General features: G+C 39.1%; 1 protein-coding gene across 9 annotated transcripts in view; it reads left to right on the forward strand.

The window, feature by feature from the left end:
• The first annotated feature begins 6 nt into the window (after positions 1-6).
• Positions 7-15,205, forward strand: part of RIMS1 (regulating synaptic membrane exocytosis 1) — a 418,725-nt gene continuing 403,526 nt past the window's right edge. For all 9 annotated transcript variants that reach the window (XM_012721799.1, XM_012721804.1, XM_012721818.1 and 6 more), the window contains exon 1: positions 7-425. In XM_012721799.1, coding sequence (XP_012577253.1) covers positions 262-425 — 164 coding nt within the window. In that variant the 5' untranslated portion in view covers positions 7-261. The remainder of the gene's footprint in view (positions 426-15,205) is intronic.

Genomic DNA, 15,205 nt, shown 5'->3' on the forward strand with positions numbered 1-15,205 from the left:
GCGGGAGGCGGCCGGGCGGCCCGAGGCTCGCTAGGGCGACCAAAACAAAGGCAGCATCCGGGACTGGGTGGATGCAAACAACCATGAAAGACTGGGTTCTCTGTCTTCCCGGCTCTGCTGCTGCCGCTGCCTCTGCTCCTCCTCCCGCCGCCGCCGGGAGGGCTCCTCTGTGAGGGGAAGCAGGGGCGCAGCTGCTGGGCGTGAATCCGAAAGGTGAGCGAGAGCCCGGGAGACGGAGCAGGGGGCGGGCAGGCCACGAAAATGTCCTCGGCCGTGGGGCCCCGCGGTCCTCGCCCACCCACGGTGCCTCCCCCGATGCAAGAGCTGCCCGACCTGAGCCACCTGACCGAGGAGGAGAGGAACATTATCATGGCAGTGATGGACCGGCAGAAGGAAGAGGAGGAAAAAGAAGAAGCCATGCTCAAGTAAGCCACCCCCAGCCACGCCATCCGTGCCTCCATCGGTCCATTCACCTGCTCGCTCACCCAATCCTCTCGGCTGAGTGTGGGGGAGGGGCGGGCGAGGGGCTGGGTGCGGGCGGAGGTGCCCGCCTCGGGGCCGGGGCGCCGGGCTTGAGCGGGGAAGATGTTAGGGGGTCAGAAGGAAGGCGGGGATCCCACCCCGCCGGGAAGCTAGGAGCGGAGAGAGGGTGGAGGCGGCAGTGCAGAGACAGATTGGGTGGACGGGGGCCGCCCTGGGGGTGGGATGAGCCGAAGCCGAGAGGGACTGATCCCACCCAAGTGCAAGGGCCTGGGCTGGGAGCCGGTTAGGGGCTAGGGGAGGAGTGTAAGAAAGGGGAGGTGGGGTGAGGAGATGCCAAGAGAGGCACCTCTTCTCTTCCTGGAGTTGCTTAGCAGGTTGGGCTTACCCCAGTGAAGGATGCCAGTATTTATGTAAGAAAAATGCTTATTTTTAGTGTTCATTTGGTACTCATACATCTCACAGATCAAGGTTGGGTCTTTTTTGGGCAGTTGCCATCTTTGGTAACCTGCCTCCCCAGCTTCTTCTTAACCTTTCATTCAGTCTTCTATACCCAATGCCTGTGTGAAGACACATTTTCTCACGACACATAATACCATTGGCAACGCAAAGTTTGTAATAATGGGAGAAGCTGATGGGGACTCTGACCGGAATAAAACAGAGGTACCTCTTTACTGGTTTTCAGGAGACCTCAGGGGCCTCTCACTTCCTGGTGAAATCACTTTGTAAGTGGATTGGATATTTGTATACATCCCTCCCTTTAAAACTCATCAGGACCTGCAAGAGATCTCTGCCCAGTGTCCCATTTTCTGTGACCTGAGTAGGGGATGGGTTTCGAAACTGCTGGTGCAGGAGTGTGTGACACTGTGCTGTTGCTTGCCTTAGTCTCAGACAGAACTGCTTACAAGGTACTGGCATCCAGACTGAGCTTCCCTTGTTCCTTATCAGCACCCTTGGGGTGGGGCTGAAGGAGACCTCCCACGGAGGTCTCCATGTATTCAGAAAACTTTTCAACTCTGCGGTGAAGGAATTCATAGACCTTGATTAGGACTAAGTCCTTGGTGTCCCTAGTTTAGGCCAGAAGGTATATTTGGGGGCAGAGAATTGGCATGAAGAATCAAAGGGAACCTGTTGCATCTGGAGTTAGCTGATAGCAAATAAGGGACAGAGAGGGAACAGGGGTGACACCCAGAGAGAGCACACCCAGGGTGGCCTCAGCCCCTTCCCTAGGTTTGCCTCCTGAAGAGAAGACGCTGCCATGGAAGGTTTCTTCTACTTCACCTCAGTGCAGCAGGGCCTCACAGGAGAGGAAGGGAGGGAGACTGCATTCACAGTCTGCTGGGTCCCCACCAGTGTAACTGCCACCCAGATGGGAGAGGGGGATATTGAGGGAAAGCTGTGGGCACAGGGTTACAGAGTAGGAATCCAGTCATTCCTGCCTCTTAATTGTAGACTCAGAAAGGGGCCATTAACTTGGAAGGCTAGAGCTGGCCTGGTTCTATAAAGAGCAGCAGGTTTCTGAATTCCCTGCTCCTTCTCATCCAAAAAAACAAATACTTGAAGCCTGCCAGCTTGAGGGAGGCAGCACCCTCGTTAATCTGCTGCCTGTCCCTAGTGGAATAATGATGCTCCTGGTGCTGCAGGCTTCCCCTCTTCTGACATTGGAAGTAATAGATGGTGTCTGATGGTGCTGCTGTGTGTCTGTCTGTCTGGTTGTCAGTCTGTCTGTCCTCAGTGGTTGCAGCCCCTACTTCCTGACCTGGACACATTTTCTACTGGTCGGGACTGACAGTTTCTTTTGGTATCTGCTTCAAATAGCAGATGGGTGGAGGCCCCCAACAGCAGTGTAGAAAATTGGGGCTGCTTCTTCACAAGGTTCAAACAAGAAGGGGATGGCACAGTGCAAGTAGTGGCCCTTGTGCCTCTTGCTTCTTCATTGGCTGTTTCAGGGATGGTGGTGAGCGGAAAAAATTTAAGAGGGAGAGGGTGACTTTTAGGGTGGAATTCCAAACCTGTTAACTGCTGAAGGATAGCAGTGATGAGATTGTATGGGCTTATGCAGACAAATAAAGACGATCACCAGGCAGTTGCTCATGTCTAAAGCATCTTTCCTGCTGCTGTTCCTGTGACTGTTTTCCACTAGCTTGCAGATACTGTTCTTTTATTGCAAGGATTTGCAAAATATCACAGTATGTGATACTGTTATACAACAGCCTTCTATAATCCCGGACCTCTGTGTTAAGTTTTTCAGTCAGCCTCCTCTGCTAATGTCTTGGCCTTTTGTGCAGTAGTAGATGGGTGAAATCCTTGACACCCCACTTCACTGCCCTGTAAGCATGCCATGTTGTCTGCAATTAGTGGAACAGTTTTGGACTTTTTTCTCCAGGGCACTGTATGTCTTAAAAACTGGGTGTTGTAGGGGTATTTAAAATGACATGTGTGTGAAAACTTAAGGACATGTAGTCATAGATGGTGACCTTTTCTGAACTATGTGTAAAAATAGATTGGAAACAGGATACTTTTCACTGGACTTTGAAATATTTGTTAAATAAGAGATAAGTTTTCATGGTAATGCTTACTTGATTTATCATATCACAGATCTGAGAAATCACTTCCACAGCAAGCCATACAAAGCTCAATTTCTGGTAACAGACCTCTTCAACTTAAAATTCACTTTTGTTAATAATGCAGAACCATTACCATGAGTTATAGACTGTGCCGCACTCTCTTTTCACAAAGCAAAAAAAAAAAATGGGAATTAAGAGAAGATGAGAAACTAATTGGTGAATATGCCAAAGAGACCTTAGAAAATGTTAATTAAAATTCATTCACGTAGTTTCATCAGTCTTGATTATAAATTACTACTTGAATTTGATCTTGATAATTTCTTTAAATATATATAAATGGAAAAATAATCAAGGTTACTTTCAACTCCAGATTTAAGAAAATTTTTAATTCAAAATTACAAGTACTTTTTCATAAAAATAAATTTTTTTGTTGGCAAAGTACATTAATTTTAAATACCACTGCCATGTGACTAGAGTTGGTTGACTCCTGCAAGTAATTTTTTGGTGATGTATATGTGTATGTATGTGTGTTCTGGAAGCTTTGTGAGACCCAACTTCTCAATGAATACTTCACTCCTGGTAACTGTCACTAGACAACCCTAAGTCAATAGATTAATAGGTTGAAACTGTGTTATCTGAGATCTAAATCAGAGAAGATTTCATAAGATCTAAACTCTTAATTCCATTTTTATAAAATAAAATAGAGAAAAGAACTACCGAATAGTAAGAGAAGAGAAAAATAGGAGTATTACAGGGATGGTTTAAGTGTGGGTATTGAGAACCACATTGAAATATTTAATAAACCTAGTAACATTTATTGAGCAATTGCCTTATGCTTGTCATTATTCTAAGTTGTTATTGAACCAGATGCAAATAGTTGAACTATGTGCTCAAGTTTAACATATTTGGATCCTTACAATAGACTATGTGGAAGGTATGTCAGCTCTATAATCCTCAAATCCTCATCCTACACAGAGAGTTCCAGTAATATCTAAGCTGACTCATGCAACATGGCCCAAATAGAATAAAACCCAGACCTTTTATTCTGTCCCAGTATTTTCTCACTTGTTATGCTATTATTCTACCAATAAGAAGCTTTGATTTCATCTGCTTTCTCCTTAAATTAATTTCTGCTCTTATCTTCATTTTATAAAAGTGGCTTAATAAAAAGTTAGGCTGATTCACAAGATCTTCTGTTGATTATAGAGGGTCTGGAACTTCACCTAGACCCTTCAGATTTAAGTTGCTCCAGTTCAAGGCTAACAAAAGGCATCATGATGTATATGACATCCATTCGGTATGGTAGAAAGACTATTAACTTTGGATCCAAGAAAATTTTGGGTTCTAGCACTGTAAAAAAACAAAGCTTCTTTTGTAAATGTAGGCAAGAAAAATACATTTGGATTTGATAGGTTCTATTTTTCTCAGACATCCTGCAATTGATAATATCAGTTGATTTCTTCTCAACTAGGACACTCACACTAATTTTTCAAACATCCATAATTAACAACTTCCTTCATGAGAAGAGAAAGTGAAAGGAGTAGAACTCATGTGACTTAAGCTTTTCTTTCTCCTTGTTCTCCCTCCAACATTTATAACATTGTGACCTGAAATACATACATGAGGTTCTATATGAGAAATGCCAGTCAACAACTGGGGACAGAGGAGAAGTAAAAGGCTACAGGAGAGTAATGTGGGAAGTACCCCCCACCCCCAGTCTGCAGGTATCATGTTTTCATTGGGGTTTCAAAATTTTTCATGTGCTACACCCAAAAGTATCAAATTGTTGAAGCAGACAATGGCGATAAGGAATAGGAAAAAAGAAAGTGCGTAGCATAATGAGAAAAAGCAACTAAAGCATGAACACATTGTTCACCTGTTCCAGAATGCTGTGTGAAATATGAAAGACTGGATGAGAGAAATCAGTGTTTTCTTCCAAGTCCAACCCTATAGAGTTAAAGATAGTATTACATTTAGGGAAGTTTAACCCTGACTTCTGTAGTTTTATACTTTCTGCAAAAACTTATCTTAGTAAATGTGAATGCCCGATAAATGAGTTTCTAAATGTTCATGAAGAAACAGAAAATAGAAGCCTAAGAAATGAAATATGTAAGGAATTATTAAAGAGAATGTTTAATAAGAGATACAGTCATAGTTCACATTTTTGCCAACTCTCTTGACTTTCTTTTAACTTGTATGCATACTTCTTAACCAGAAGTGAGGGGGCATCACTGTTTAAGTAAATAGATTTCTAAATTTAAAGTTGAATGTGGATACCAGTGTGGGCTATATGTGCAAATGCTGACTTGAATAGAAACACATCTTGGGAGTGTTATTTGCTTACCTTGTTAAATGAAGAGAACAATTTGTGTTAAAATCATGCAGTAAGCTTCCTGAAATGATATCAAAGATGAATTCCTGAAGTAATATTCTCCTATAATATACTGATGGATTGAGTTTGCTTCACCAAGGATTATAAAATCCATTATATTGTACTTCTTGCTACTTGTGAACTAGTTTGTATTTTTAAACCACTTTTTACATACATTTTTCTTATGATATAAGTGGGATATTTCAGAGCTGATCCTGAAAGTGGAAGTAAATTTTCCTGAGGCATATGGCAACTAAAGTAATAGACTCCAAGTCTTTAGACTTCCTGAAGTCTTTTAAAAAGTGTATCAAGCTATGGGGATTATGGTTTGTTTCTCTCTTTTGCTGGGAAAAGAGACTAGGATTTCTGCTTTAAAAAAATTTTTTTTAAAGATTTATTTATTTATTTATGCATACAGAACTGGGGTACAGGCCAGAGGTGCAGGGGCTGTGAGAGGATTTACCGGAGACAGAATGGGGAACAGAACAGGCAGATTGATGAAGTACACTGCTGAGGGGAGCAGTGGGTGGGTCTGCTGTGCCATGTGGATCACCTCCGGGGCAGGCCAGGATCGAACTCATGCTGAAGTGGCTTTAGCTTCTTGGTGCTGTGCTTTAACCCGCTGCACCACCAGGTAGGGCCCACATTTCTGCTTTTTATGTGTCAGGCTTTTGGCTGGATACTGTACGTATTTTATTCTACACTGAAGTTACTGCTTGAAGAGAAGTCCATCTTGTTAGTATTTTTTAGTTGTCTAGAATTAGTGAAATTCCCAGAATGGTTAGCTACCTTCTTGACACTTTGCTCCTGATGTTTGACCCTGGAGTCCAGATAAAAGGAACAAGAGATGAATTTGACATGTTTTCTTAGTGGCATTTTCTACCCTCTTCCCAGGATTCCTATCTCCTCCAGCCTCTAGTTTTGACCACAGGAGACTCACTAAATCCACACATGCCTGAGTTTTCAGATCTGCTTGCTCTTTTGCTGATGGGATTTCTTCTTTTATTTTTCCACCTTTCTTCTGTGTCATGAAGCTTTCTCATTTCTAAACTATTGTTTTGAATTTTATTTACTAGGAAGACTATTTCTTAGAAAGCATCATAGGATATTATATTCAACAATAAGACCATTCTTTCGGTGTTTAGACTGGGTCAGGAATCAGGCTGTTTGCCTTAGTTCTTACCACTTTTAAACTGCCATGGCTAAAAAGAGGTGAACATCAATGAGTCAGATAAAGCAATAGACTAGATTCTGGTTTTAATAATCTCAATTTCTCGAGGTATGAACCTTAGTCAGGTAACCCATCCAAGCCTCAGTTTCTTATGTGGGAACGAAGGCTTGATAAAGCTTGCACTTCTAACATATGAGGCTTTTATGTGATAGTGGAGATATTTTTAAAACTTCAAATGCTGCCCCAAAGAAAGGTGCCATTGTTAGCTATACTTTGTAACTGTGGAAAAATTGCAAAATCATCTTTCCCCATATTTATTGTAGCAAGTCAGGATGTCATGGGATGAGTTCTTAGAGAAGGTCCATCCATTCTATCATGCTGGCAGTGTAGTGTGGCCATTGCTGCATCTACCAGTGTGAGACTTTGTTAAGGAGATAAAAGGTAAAATGAATCCAGGGCTTGATCTGAGGTTCTATTTCCTTTCTTAAATTTTTTTTTCTTATTAAATAGGTCATAAATGTCATAATCACAAAAAGCAATGTGGGCAAAATGATAAAGTTCAAAGTGTGTAAAAGGCAAACCTAATTCAAAAGTGAGAGGAGAAATTAACTTTGCTTAATTTCCTCATCTTTTACTACAAAAAAAATTGTAGAAAACGACTAATAAATTTAGAGACCTTGAATTAATAACTTGTTTATTTATTGACTTCCCATTATAAATTGTCACATGGTTTTCAAGTAGTAGTTTATTTTTTATGTTATTCTACTTTTAGGTAATGTGTTTAAGAAGTTCTTGAGATTCTATTTTGTATTCCTAGGTTTTTGTATTTATAATCTCATACTGTTATATCAAGCTTATGTACATTTATTTTGATTTTGGTCAATTTGCTGTGGATTGTAAAATAGGAGTATACTGAAGAATTGACTTCAGATTCTCCTACTTCATTTGCTATCATGTGAAAATATCCCATCCACACATTTTTTTTTTTAAAGATTTATTTATTTGTGCATACAGAGCTGGGCTACAGGCCAGAGGCTCAGGGGCGGTGAGAGGCTTCACCAGAGACAGAGTGGGGAGCAGAACAGGCAGATCGACGAAGTACACTGCTGAGGGGAACAGCGGGTGGGTCAGGAGAGGTCTGCCGTGCCATGTGGTCACCTCCGGGGCAGGCGGGAATCGAACTCATGCGGAAGTGGCTTTAGCTTCTCAGTGTTGTGCTTTAACCTGCTGCACCACCAGGGAGGGCCACACAAACAATTAATTAAATACAAAATAGAATTGTTAAAAAAAATGCATTTGTTTGCCCAGGATAGTATCTGTTTATGTCCCTTTTGTGCTATAATTTTATGTAGTACACCTCTTCTCAACTTTGAGCTTCAATCTGGACAATAAATTATAATATCTTTCTCTGAGTAAGTTTTGCTTATTGTTACCCAAATTATTCATTTAAAACTTCCCAAATCAAGCCATTAGCAGTCAAAATATACCAGTAAGTTCTACAAGCTACAGGTAGACATAGAATCTTGAAAATCACTGATAAATGAAAAGGCTTTTGCTGAGAATGAGGTGTTATTTTTTATGGAGTCCTACCTTTTACAGCAAATTTGAATTTGAACTTTCAAAACATTTTCAAATAACAGTAGATCTGAGTTACAGTTGCATACAGGACTCTATGAAAATTCTCCTTTGGGTCTGGCAAAAAGCAACTTGCAGTTTAGAGAAGATATTTTAATAGATTTTATAATGTTCTTATGAAGCTTAGATAGTAAAAATATGGCAATGTTATATAAAATAATTTCATGCAATTTGAAAGTAAGGTGCATAATTAAAATATTAGCTATTTTAAAGAACCATAATAAACCGGAGATATTTTATGTGACATGAAAGGTAATACCTTGCTAATAATTTACATATTATTTAGTATAAGTTTCTTATACTCCCATCATTATACCAGGTGATGATATTTTTCTAGAAGATAGCATTATATTTACATAGAATGTATATAAGTTGAACACCAGTTATGTGTGCTCTCATATAATTGTTTTATACAGTTTAACTTCTTTTTAACAGATTCTCATGCACGATAAGCATATTCAGAAATAATATAGTAGTATTTTATTGATGAAATTTTCTAACTGTATTTGCCGGACTTGATTTAGTCTATTTGATTGATATCCAACTTACATTTCTGTGCTCAAAGCATTCTAGACAGATATTTGAGCATTCATGTTAATCTCAAGAATATTAAGCTATTATAAAGTTGTGAATAATCAGGACACATGCACCATGTGCTGTATTATTGTTCTTGTTTAAATGTAGCTCTTGAAATTGTGATAAGAAACTTTATTTGGGTGACTGGCTGTTATGTGTTAGATTTATGAGTTTTACCTTTTAGGAAAAATTAGGCAGATTGTATATGAAATACGTAGTGTGTATATAAATCTGTCAGAGTTCTAGAAATAGTGTACATATATACCTCCACAGTTAGAATTTTTATTCAGATCAAAAAGATTATTTAGTTTATTTGTAGAAAGAGATGAAAACAAAGGAAAGGTAACCAAGTGGATTTTTCTTTTCTATTTCACACAGCTTAGCAAATTTGTTTTCCTTAGCTATCTCTGTCTTGTAATATATTAGCGCTTAAGTCATTTTTCCCAACCCTGTTTTATTTTGGCGGGAAATTCATATATTTTACATCCTAGTTTTGAAATAAAAGGGAGGGATATTGAAGTAAAATGCCCCACTTATTTTGGATATTAAAATTTTAGTGAAAGTAAAAATTGTAAAGACCTTTTACTTGAATAGTCTTTATGATCATCATTACAGTTTTCATGAAAAAATAATCTGGGAAAATAAAATGCAGTAAAATCTTATAACTAGGCTGGATATTTCAATTTACAGATGTCTGCATGTTCTAGGCCAAATCTCACACCTAATAAATAGCAACCTGTGTTGAAAACTTGATACTAGTCTGAAAAAGATCCTATTGTCTGAGTATTGTTCCAGACACAGGCATTAGAATGGTATTCCATGTATTTGGAGCTGTAAAGACTGTAGCTGTGATAGTTACTATTGAGCAGAACTATGATTGATAATTAAGCAAGGGACTACACTGACCTTGCTTTCTGTAAACACGGCATGGTTTAAGCTTTTTGGAAGTCCACATATAACCAAAAAGCAAATAAACACAGTCCCAGACTACAAGGAGCAGATAGTGCATGGCAAGGTAGTGCATATTGTCATGTGTGACACGTACTTTGGTGAAAGATGAATGTGTTAGCAGTACAACATAGTGTAACATGTATGGTGGTTATAGGAAGAACTGGAGGACTTCTGGGGAATTGCTCTTATCCTTCCATCTAAATTTCATTTTCTTTTGACTTGTCTTCTCTTTTTTGATCGTCTCTATTTAATTTTCTCTTTACTCTCAAATATTGGCCTTCTTGTGGGCCCTATTCTCAGTCTTCGACTCCTCCTGTTTTATATGTATTTCTGGTCAGTCTCAAACACATTCATAGCTTCACTCATACCTGTACATTAGTGAAGTCCAAATCTATGTTTTATGAATTAGAAATTTTTACCAAATTCTGGATTCTTGTACCCTACTAATTTACTTAATGTGTCCCTGGATGTCCCATAGGCACTGTAGAGTGCTTGTAACTGATCTTTTTTTTTTTTACTTTCTGCTTAAACTTGATGCTTTTCTGTAATTTCTATCTTTATGAGTAGCATCCATATTGGGCTTCTTACTCAAGTTGTTGTCTGATGCTTTAGATTCAGTCTCCTTAGAGTCTTTTGAATTTCTCCTTCATTCCCTGTTCCATTGTCTTTACCTTAATGTAGGTTCTCACCACTGCTCATGTGGATGCTTACAGTAACCTATTTCATTTTCATACTACAAGTCAGATCTCCCATCTGTTTGGCACATTGCTGTCAGAGTAATCTTTCTAAATTCCATCTAATCATACCTTTCAGCAAAGGCCCTTTCATTTCTGGAGTAAAGTTTAAATGTTATAACCTGTACCCCACTTATGTTCTCCTTTCAGTGGTCCGTGCATACCTTCCTATCATAGCCATCTGTGATATCACCACTGCTTCTTGGGCTTTGCCCTCTGTCAGAAATTTCCCTCTTAATCTACCTATTTTTTTTCTCAAAGATTTATTTATTCATATAGAACTGGGGTACAGGCCAGAGATGCAGAGGGTGAGAGGATTCACCAGGGACAGAGAAGGGAGCAGAACAGGCAGATCGACAAAGTACAGTGCTGAGGGGAGCAGCAGGCAGGTCAGGAGAGGTCTGCCACACCATGTGGGTTACCTCCGGTGCAGGTGGGAATCGAACTCATGCGGAAGTGTCTTTAGCTTCTTAGTGCAGTGCTTTAACCTGCTGCACCACCAGGGAGGGCCTAATCTACCTAATTTTTTATGTAGTCTTCAGATTAGCTCAAGTGCTACCTCATCTGATCTATTTTCCCACACTTCCCAGATTAATTTTGTTATTTGACCTCTGTGCTCATTTTTTGTGTGACCTTCACTCAGCAGTTTCACGTTAGGGTAGTATAAGCTCCAGGGCAGGGTAGTGCTTACTTGTGTACCTCCTATACAATTCATGTAAGGGTGCCTGAATTTTTTAAACTATGTGTAAGAATGAATGGATTCAGAGGATGTGGAATGGAAGAGTCACCTAAGGCTGCTGCATAGATTAGTAGGGTATGAGTAGGCGGATGGAGTGGGACGGTTATTCTAACCATGGGAATTCTATCAGCAAATTCTGAAAACAGAGCAAACTGAGTGTTTTTGGCTATTGAGAGAACCAGGTTGTTCAGAACTTAATGGGGAGCACATATTGGGTAGTGGCTCTTACAGGGTGAAGTTGAAATAATGTTTTCACATGGTCAATTTTACTCTTAATTTATCATTCATTTTTTAATTAATAACCTCACTGGCTTTTTTCATTTATTTATATTTTTATTAAAATTTATCTATTTATTTATTTATTTATTTTTAAAGATTTATTTATTTTTTTGTGCATACAGAGCTGGAGTACAGGCCAGAGGTACAGGGGGCAGTGAGAGGCTTCACCAGAGACAGAGTGGGGAGCAGAACAGGCAGATCAATAAAGTACACTGCTGAGGGGAGTAGCGGGTGGGTCAGCAGAGGTCTGCCTCGCCATGTGGCACCTCCGGGGTAGGTGGGGGTCGAACTCATGTGGAAGTGGCGTCCGATTCTCAGTGCTACACTTTAACCCACTGTGCCACCAGGGAGGCCTATTAAATTTTATTTTTACATCACCTTGTACCTTTTTCTATCTCAGTTGTAATCCTGGTGGATTTCCCATCCCAATTCACCCATTTGCCATCACCTCATTCATAGTTTTAAGGGCAACACATCAGGGTTATAGAACATAAATAATGGTCCATTCTTGACTTTTATGTTTTTTAAATCTTTTATTATTTTTTGAGAAACATTGGATTATAACATAATGTAAGTTTCATGTATGCATTGTTGAGAATCAACCTGCATATATACTACCTTGAGGTCACTGCTAAAAGTCTAAACCTAATACATTAAAAAAAAATCCCCTAGACAGATACGTTTAATGGAAACATTTCCTTTGAGTTAAAATATCATTAACTTCAGTAAAAGTTTAAAATATAAGTTTCCTGATTTGATACTTAGGATTAGCTCAGATGTCTATGATGATAAAGTACTGAGTATAGTTTCATTGAAGTAATCTTCTAGACTTAAATGACTCAAAGGTAGGTGTCTTCTTTAATCATCTTTGTATACATTCTTGACTCTATGACTGAGATATAGTAGGACTTCTGTGTGCTTGCTGAACTGAATTGCACAGTATACACAGGATGTAAAAGCACTGCTTTAATATAACAAAGTATGGGTGAGACATGGAGGCAGCATAGAGATCGTCTAGTGCTGAACTGGCAGGTATGTGGTGTTCAGGGAACTTCCTGTATATAGAGTAGCAGTACTGATATTTCAGATTCCTCAGAATCTCACTAAATGAAGTGCTCCAGGCCATCCACTGATCCACTAATGAGAGTTGGCAGTCAAGATAAAACATTTGAGACCATGAAAACTTATTCCAAATACTCTTTTAAGAAGAGAAATTGGAGACCCTCAGACTTTGAGGTTTTCATTATTAATTAGTGAGAGGTGTAGGACTTTGGGTATTCTGTCTCCTGGCCTAATTTTGTTTTCACTATCACAATCTATATGGTTTCATTTTAGCTATCATCACAAACAATTAATATTTTTCCAATTTTGGTTTGATTTGTCAGCTCTATAAAATTATATCCTGTTATAGAAAACTCTCAGGAGTCCTCTAATTACTTTGTTGATTTTGAATTTGGTTACATTGAGTATTAGTTAAGATATGTGGATCATTGCCAGGGATTATGAAATACTTAAAGGTTCTCTTTGCAGTGATATTGGTTGCAAATATATTTAAACTGTATCAATATTTCTTAATTGTGATAATCAAAATATTTTAATACTTTCTGAAAGATGTATTTTTTTAAAAGATTTATTTATTTATTCATATAGAACTGGGGTACAGGTCAGAGATGTGGAGGGTGAGAGGATTCACCAGAGACAGAATGGGAAGCAGAACAGGCAGATCGACGAAGTACACTGCTGAGGGGAGCAGCGGGTGGGTCAGGAGAGGTCTGCCGCGCCATATGGTCACCTCCGGGGCAGGCGGGAATCGAACTCATGCGGAAGCGGCTTTAGATTCTCAGTGCTGTGCTTTAACCCACTGCGCCACCAGGGAGGGCCCTGAAAGATGTATTTTTAATATGCAGAAACTTATATGATTCCAAATGGCTTTTTCAGTGAGGCTTTTATGTACATGTTAAAATCATGTTTATTTTCTCATTTAGAGAAACCAGTTGATTTTTATTCATTGTGAGGAGAACAGCTTTTCTTGGTTTCCTCTCATTTGAGGTTTGGATTCAGCTAGCCAGGTTTGGCCTGTGGCCCAACAAATGGATTATTGTGATGGGAAGAAAAAGGCAGCTCATACTGATAGCCACGAACATTCTTGTCTCACCCATTCATCTACACATATAAGCACTCATACCCACAGACCTGAATAAGTCAATTTTATCTCATTTATAGGATCTTTGTAATATAGACATGTCTATCATTACTTTTTATAACAATGTTCCTTGCTATAAAATTTGCCCCAGTGAACATTATGGGATCCTACATCCTTATGATTCCACACTGGACATAGCTGATTGGATCAAAGATGGACATTTGGTCCAATGCCAGATGATTCATTGACTGGCCAAAATCTAATGAGATTCTCTTTCAAATTGAAGATAAGAAGTGATCAGAGGATCAGGGGAAAGAATGGTACCCCAGTCTTTTCCTGGAACAAATATGGATTGAACATTTACAACATGTCAGGCATTGTGCTAGAATTAATAGCACCCCTTATCTCTTGGCCTTTACTGTAGGGTGAGGTACATTTTATTTTAGTAAAATTAAAATTATAATAGATATATCATAGGACATATATGATATTTTCACAAGATAATATAAACCAGGAATTCTTATTAAGAGGAGCCTGGCCATTAATGACTCTCAAAAGAAATGACAGGTCTGAGCTAAGATCTAAGGATTAGTGGAAACTAATTATACAAATAAGGAGTAAAATACCTTGTAGACAAGATCATAGAGCCTCTAGTGGGAGGAAGAATGGTGAGCCTGAGGAAATGTGAGACAGCTAGCATCACAGAAAGAGGAGACAGGAGAAAACCAAGAGGAACATGATTTAAGAGGAATTTGAATTGAATATAAGTTGACTTCTGAATTGTGCACCAGGTTTTGGGAATATCTGGAGGAACTGAAGGGTATCATCAGTTTAGGCTTAGCTATTTGGCTTTTGTAGGTAGTAGGGTTAGGAACTCTAAATACAGGAAGGAATGGATTTGAAATGGAAACTTACTAGCTCATCTATACACAGGTAGCAGTGAAAGTAAAAGCAAAGCTGAGCCATTAGATTCAGAGAAGGAGAAAAACCTAGAAAAGTAACTGAAGGAAACTGCCTTTTGTGTGGGCCAGGAAGGGATCAGGGTTGGGTGGGGCAAATGTGACCTGCTTGATGCTCTCTGACATCCATGAGGAAACCTTACACTAAAAGCTGAAAGAGGAAAACCAGCTTATAAAAATATTAAACAAGAAAAGTGCTATAAAACTAGGAAATCCTTGTTACACCAAGGAAAGGCAAGGAGGATCAGACACTTTGCGATGTTTCAAGCAAACAAACAAATACCAACAACATCAAATTTGGTGAAATAGAACAACTATAGCTCACATAGAATCATTCTATAGTTCATATAGAATCTTCACATGAATCAGACTATAATGTTAATATGTGGTTTGTGAGACTGTTTAATGATACAGCCACTTTAGATAAACTTCAGATAAGCAGTCATTTCTTAAAAAGTTAACGGTGCATCTATGCTATGTCCTAGCACTCTAATTCATTGCTGTTTATAGAGCAAAAGTGAAAACATGTATTTACAAAAACTTTTATACAAGAAAATTCATAGCAGCACTCTTCATAACCCTAAATTGGAAATAGCTCTG

The sequence above is a fragment of the Condylura cristata genome, unplaced genomic scaffold (genome assembly GCF_000260355.1).
Source record: "Condylura cristata isolate star-nosed mole 26May11 unplaced genomic scaffold, ConCri1.0 scaffold00001, whole genome shotgun sequence".
NCBI classification, from domain to species: domain Eukaryota; kingdom Metazoa; phylum Chordata; class Mammalia; order Eulipotyphla; family Talpidae; genus Condylura; species Condylura cristata.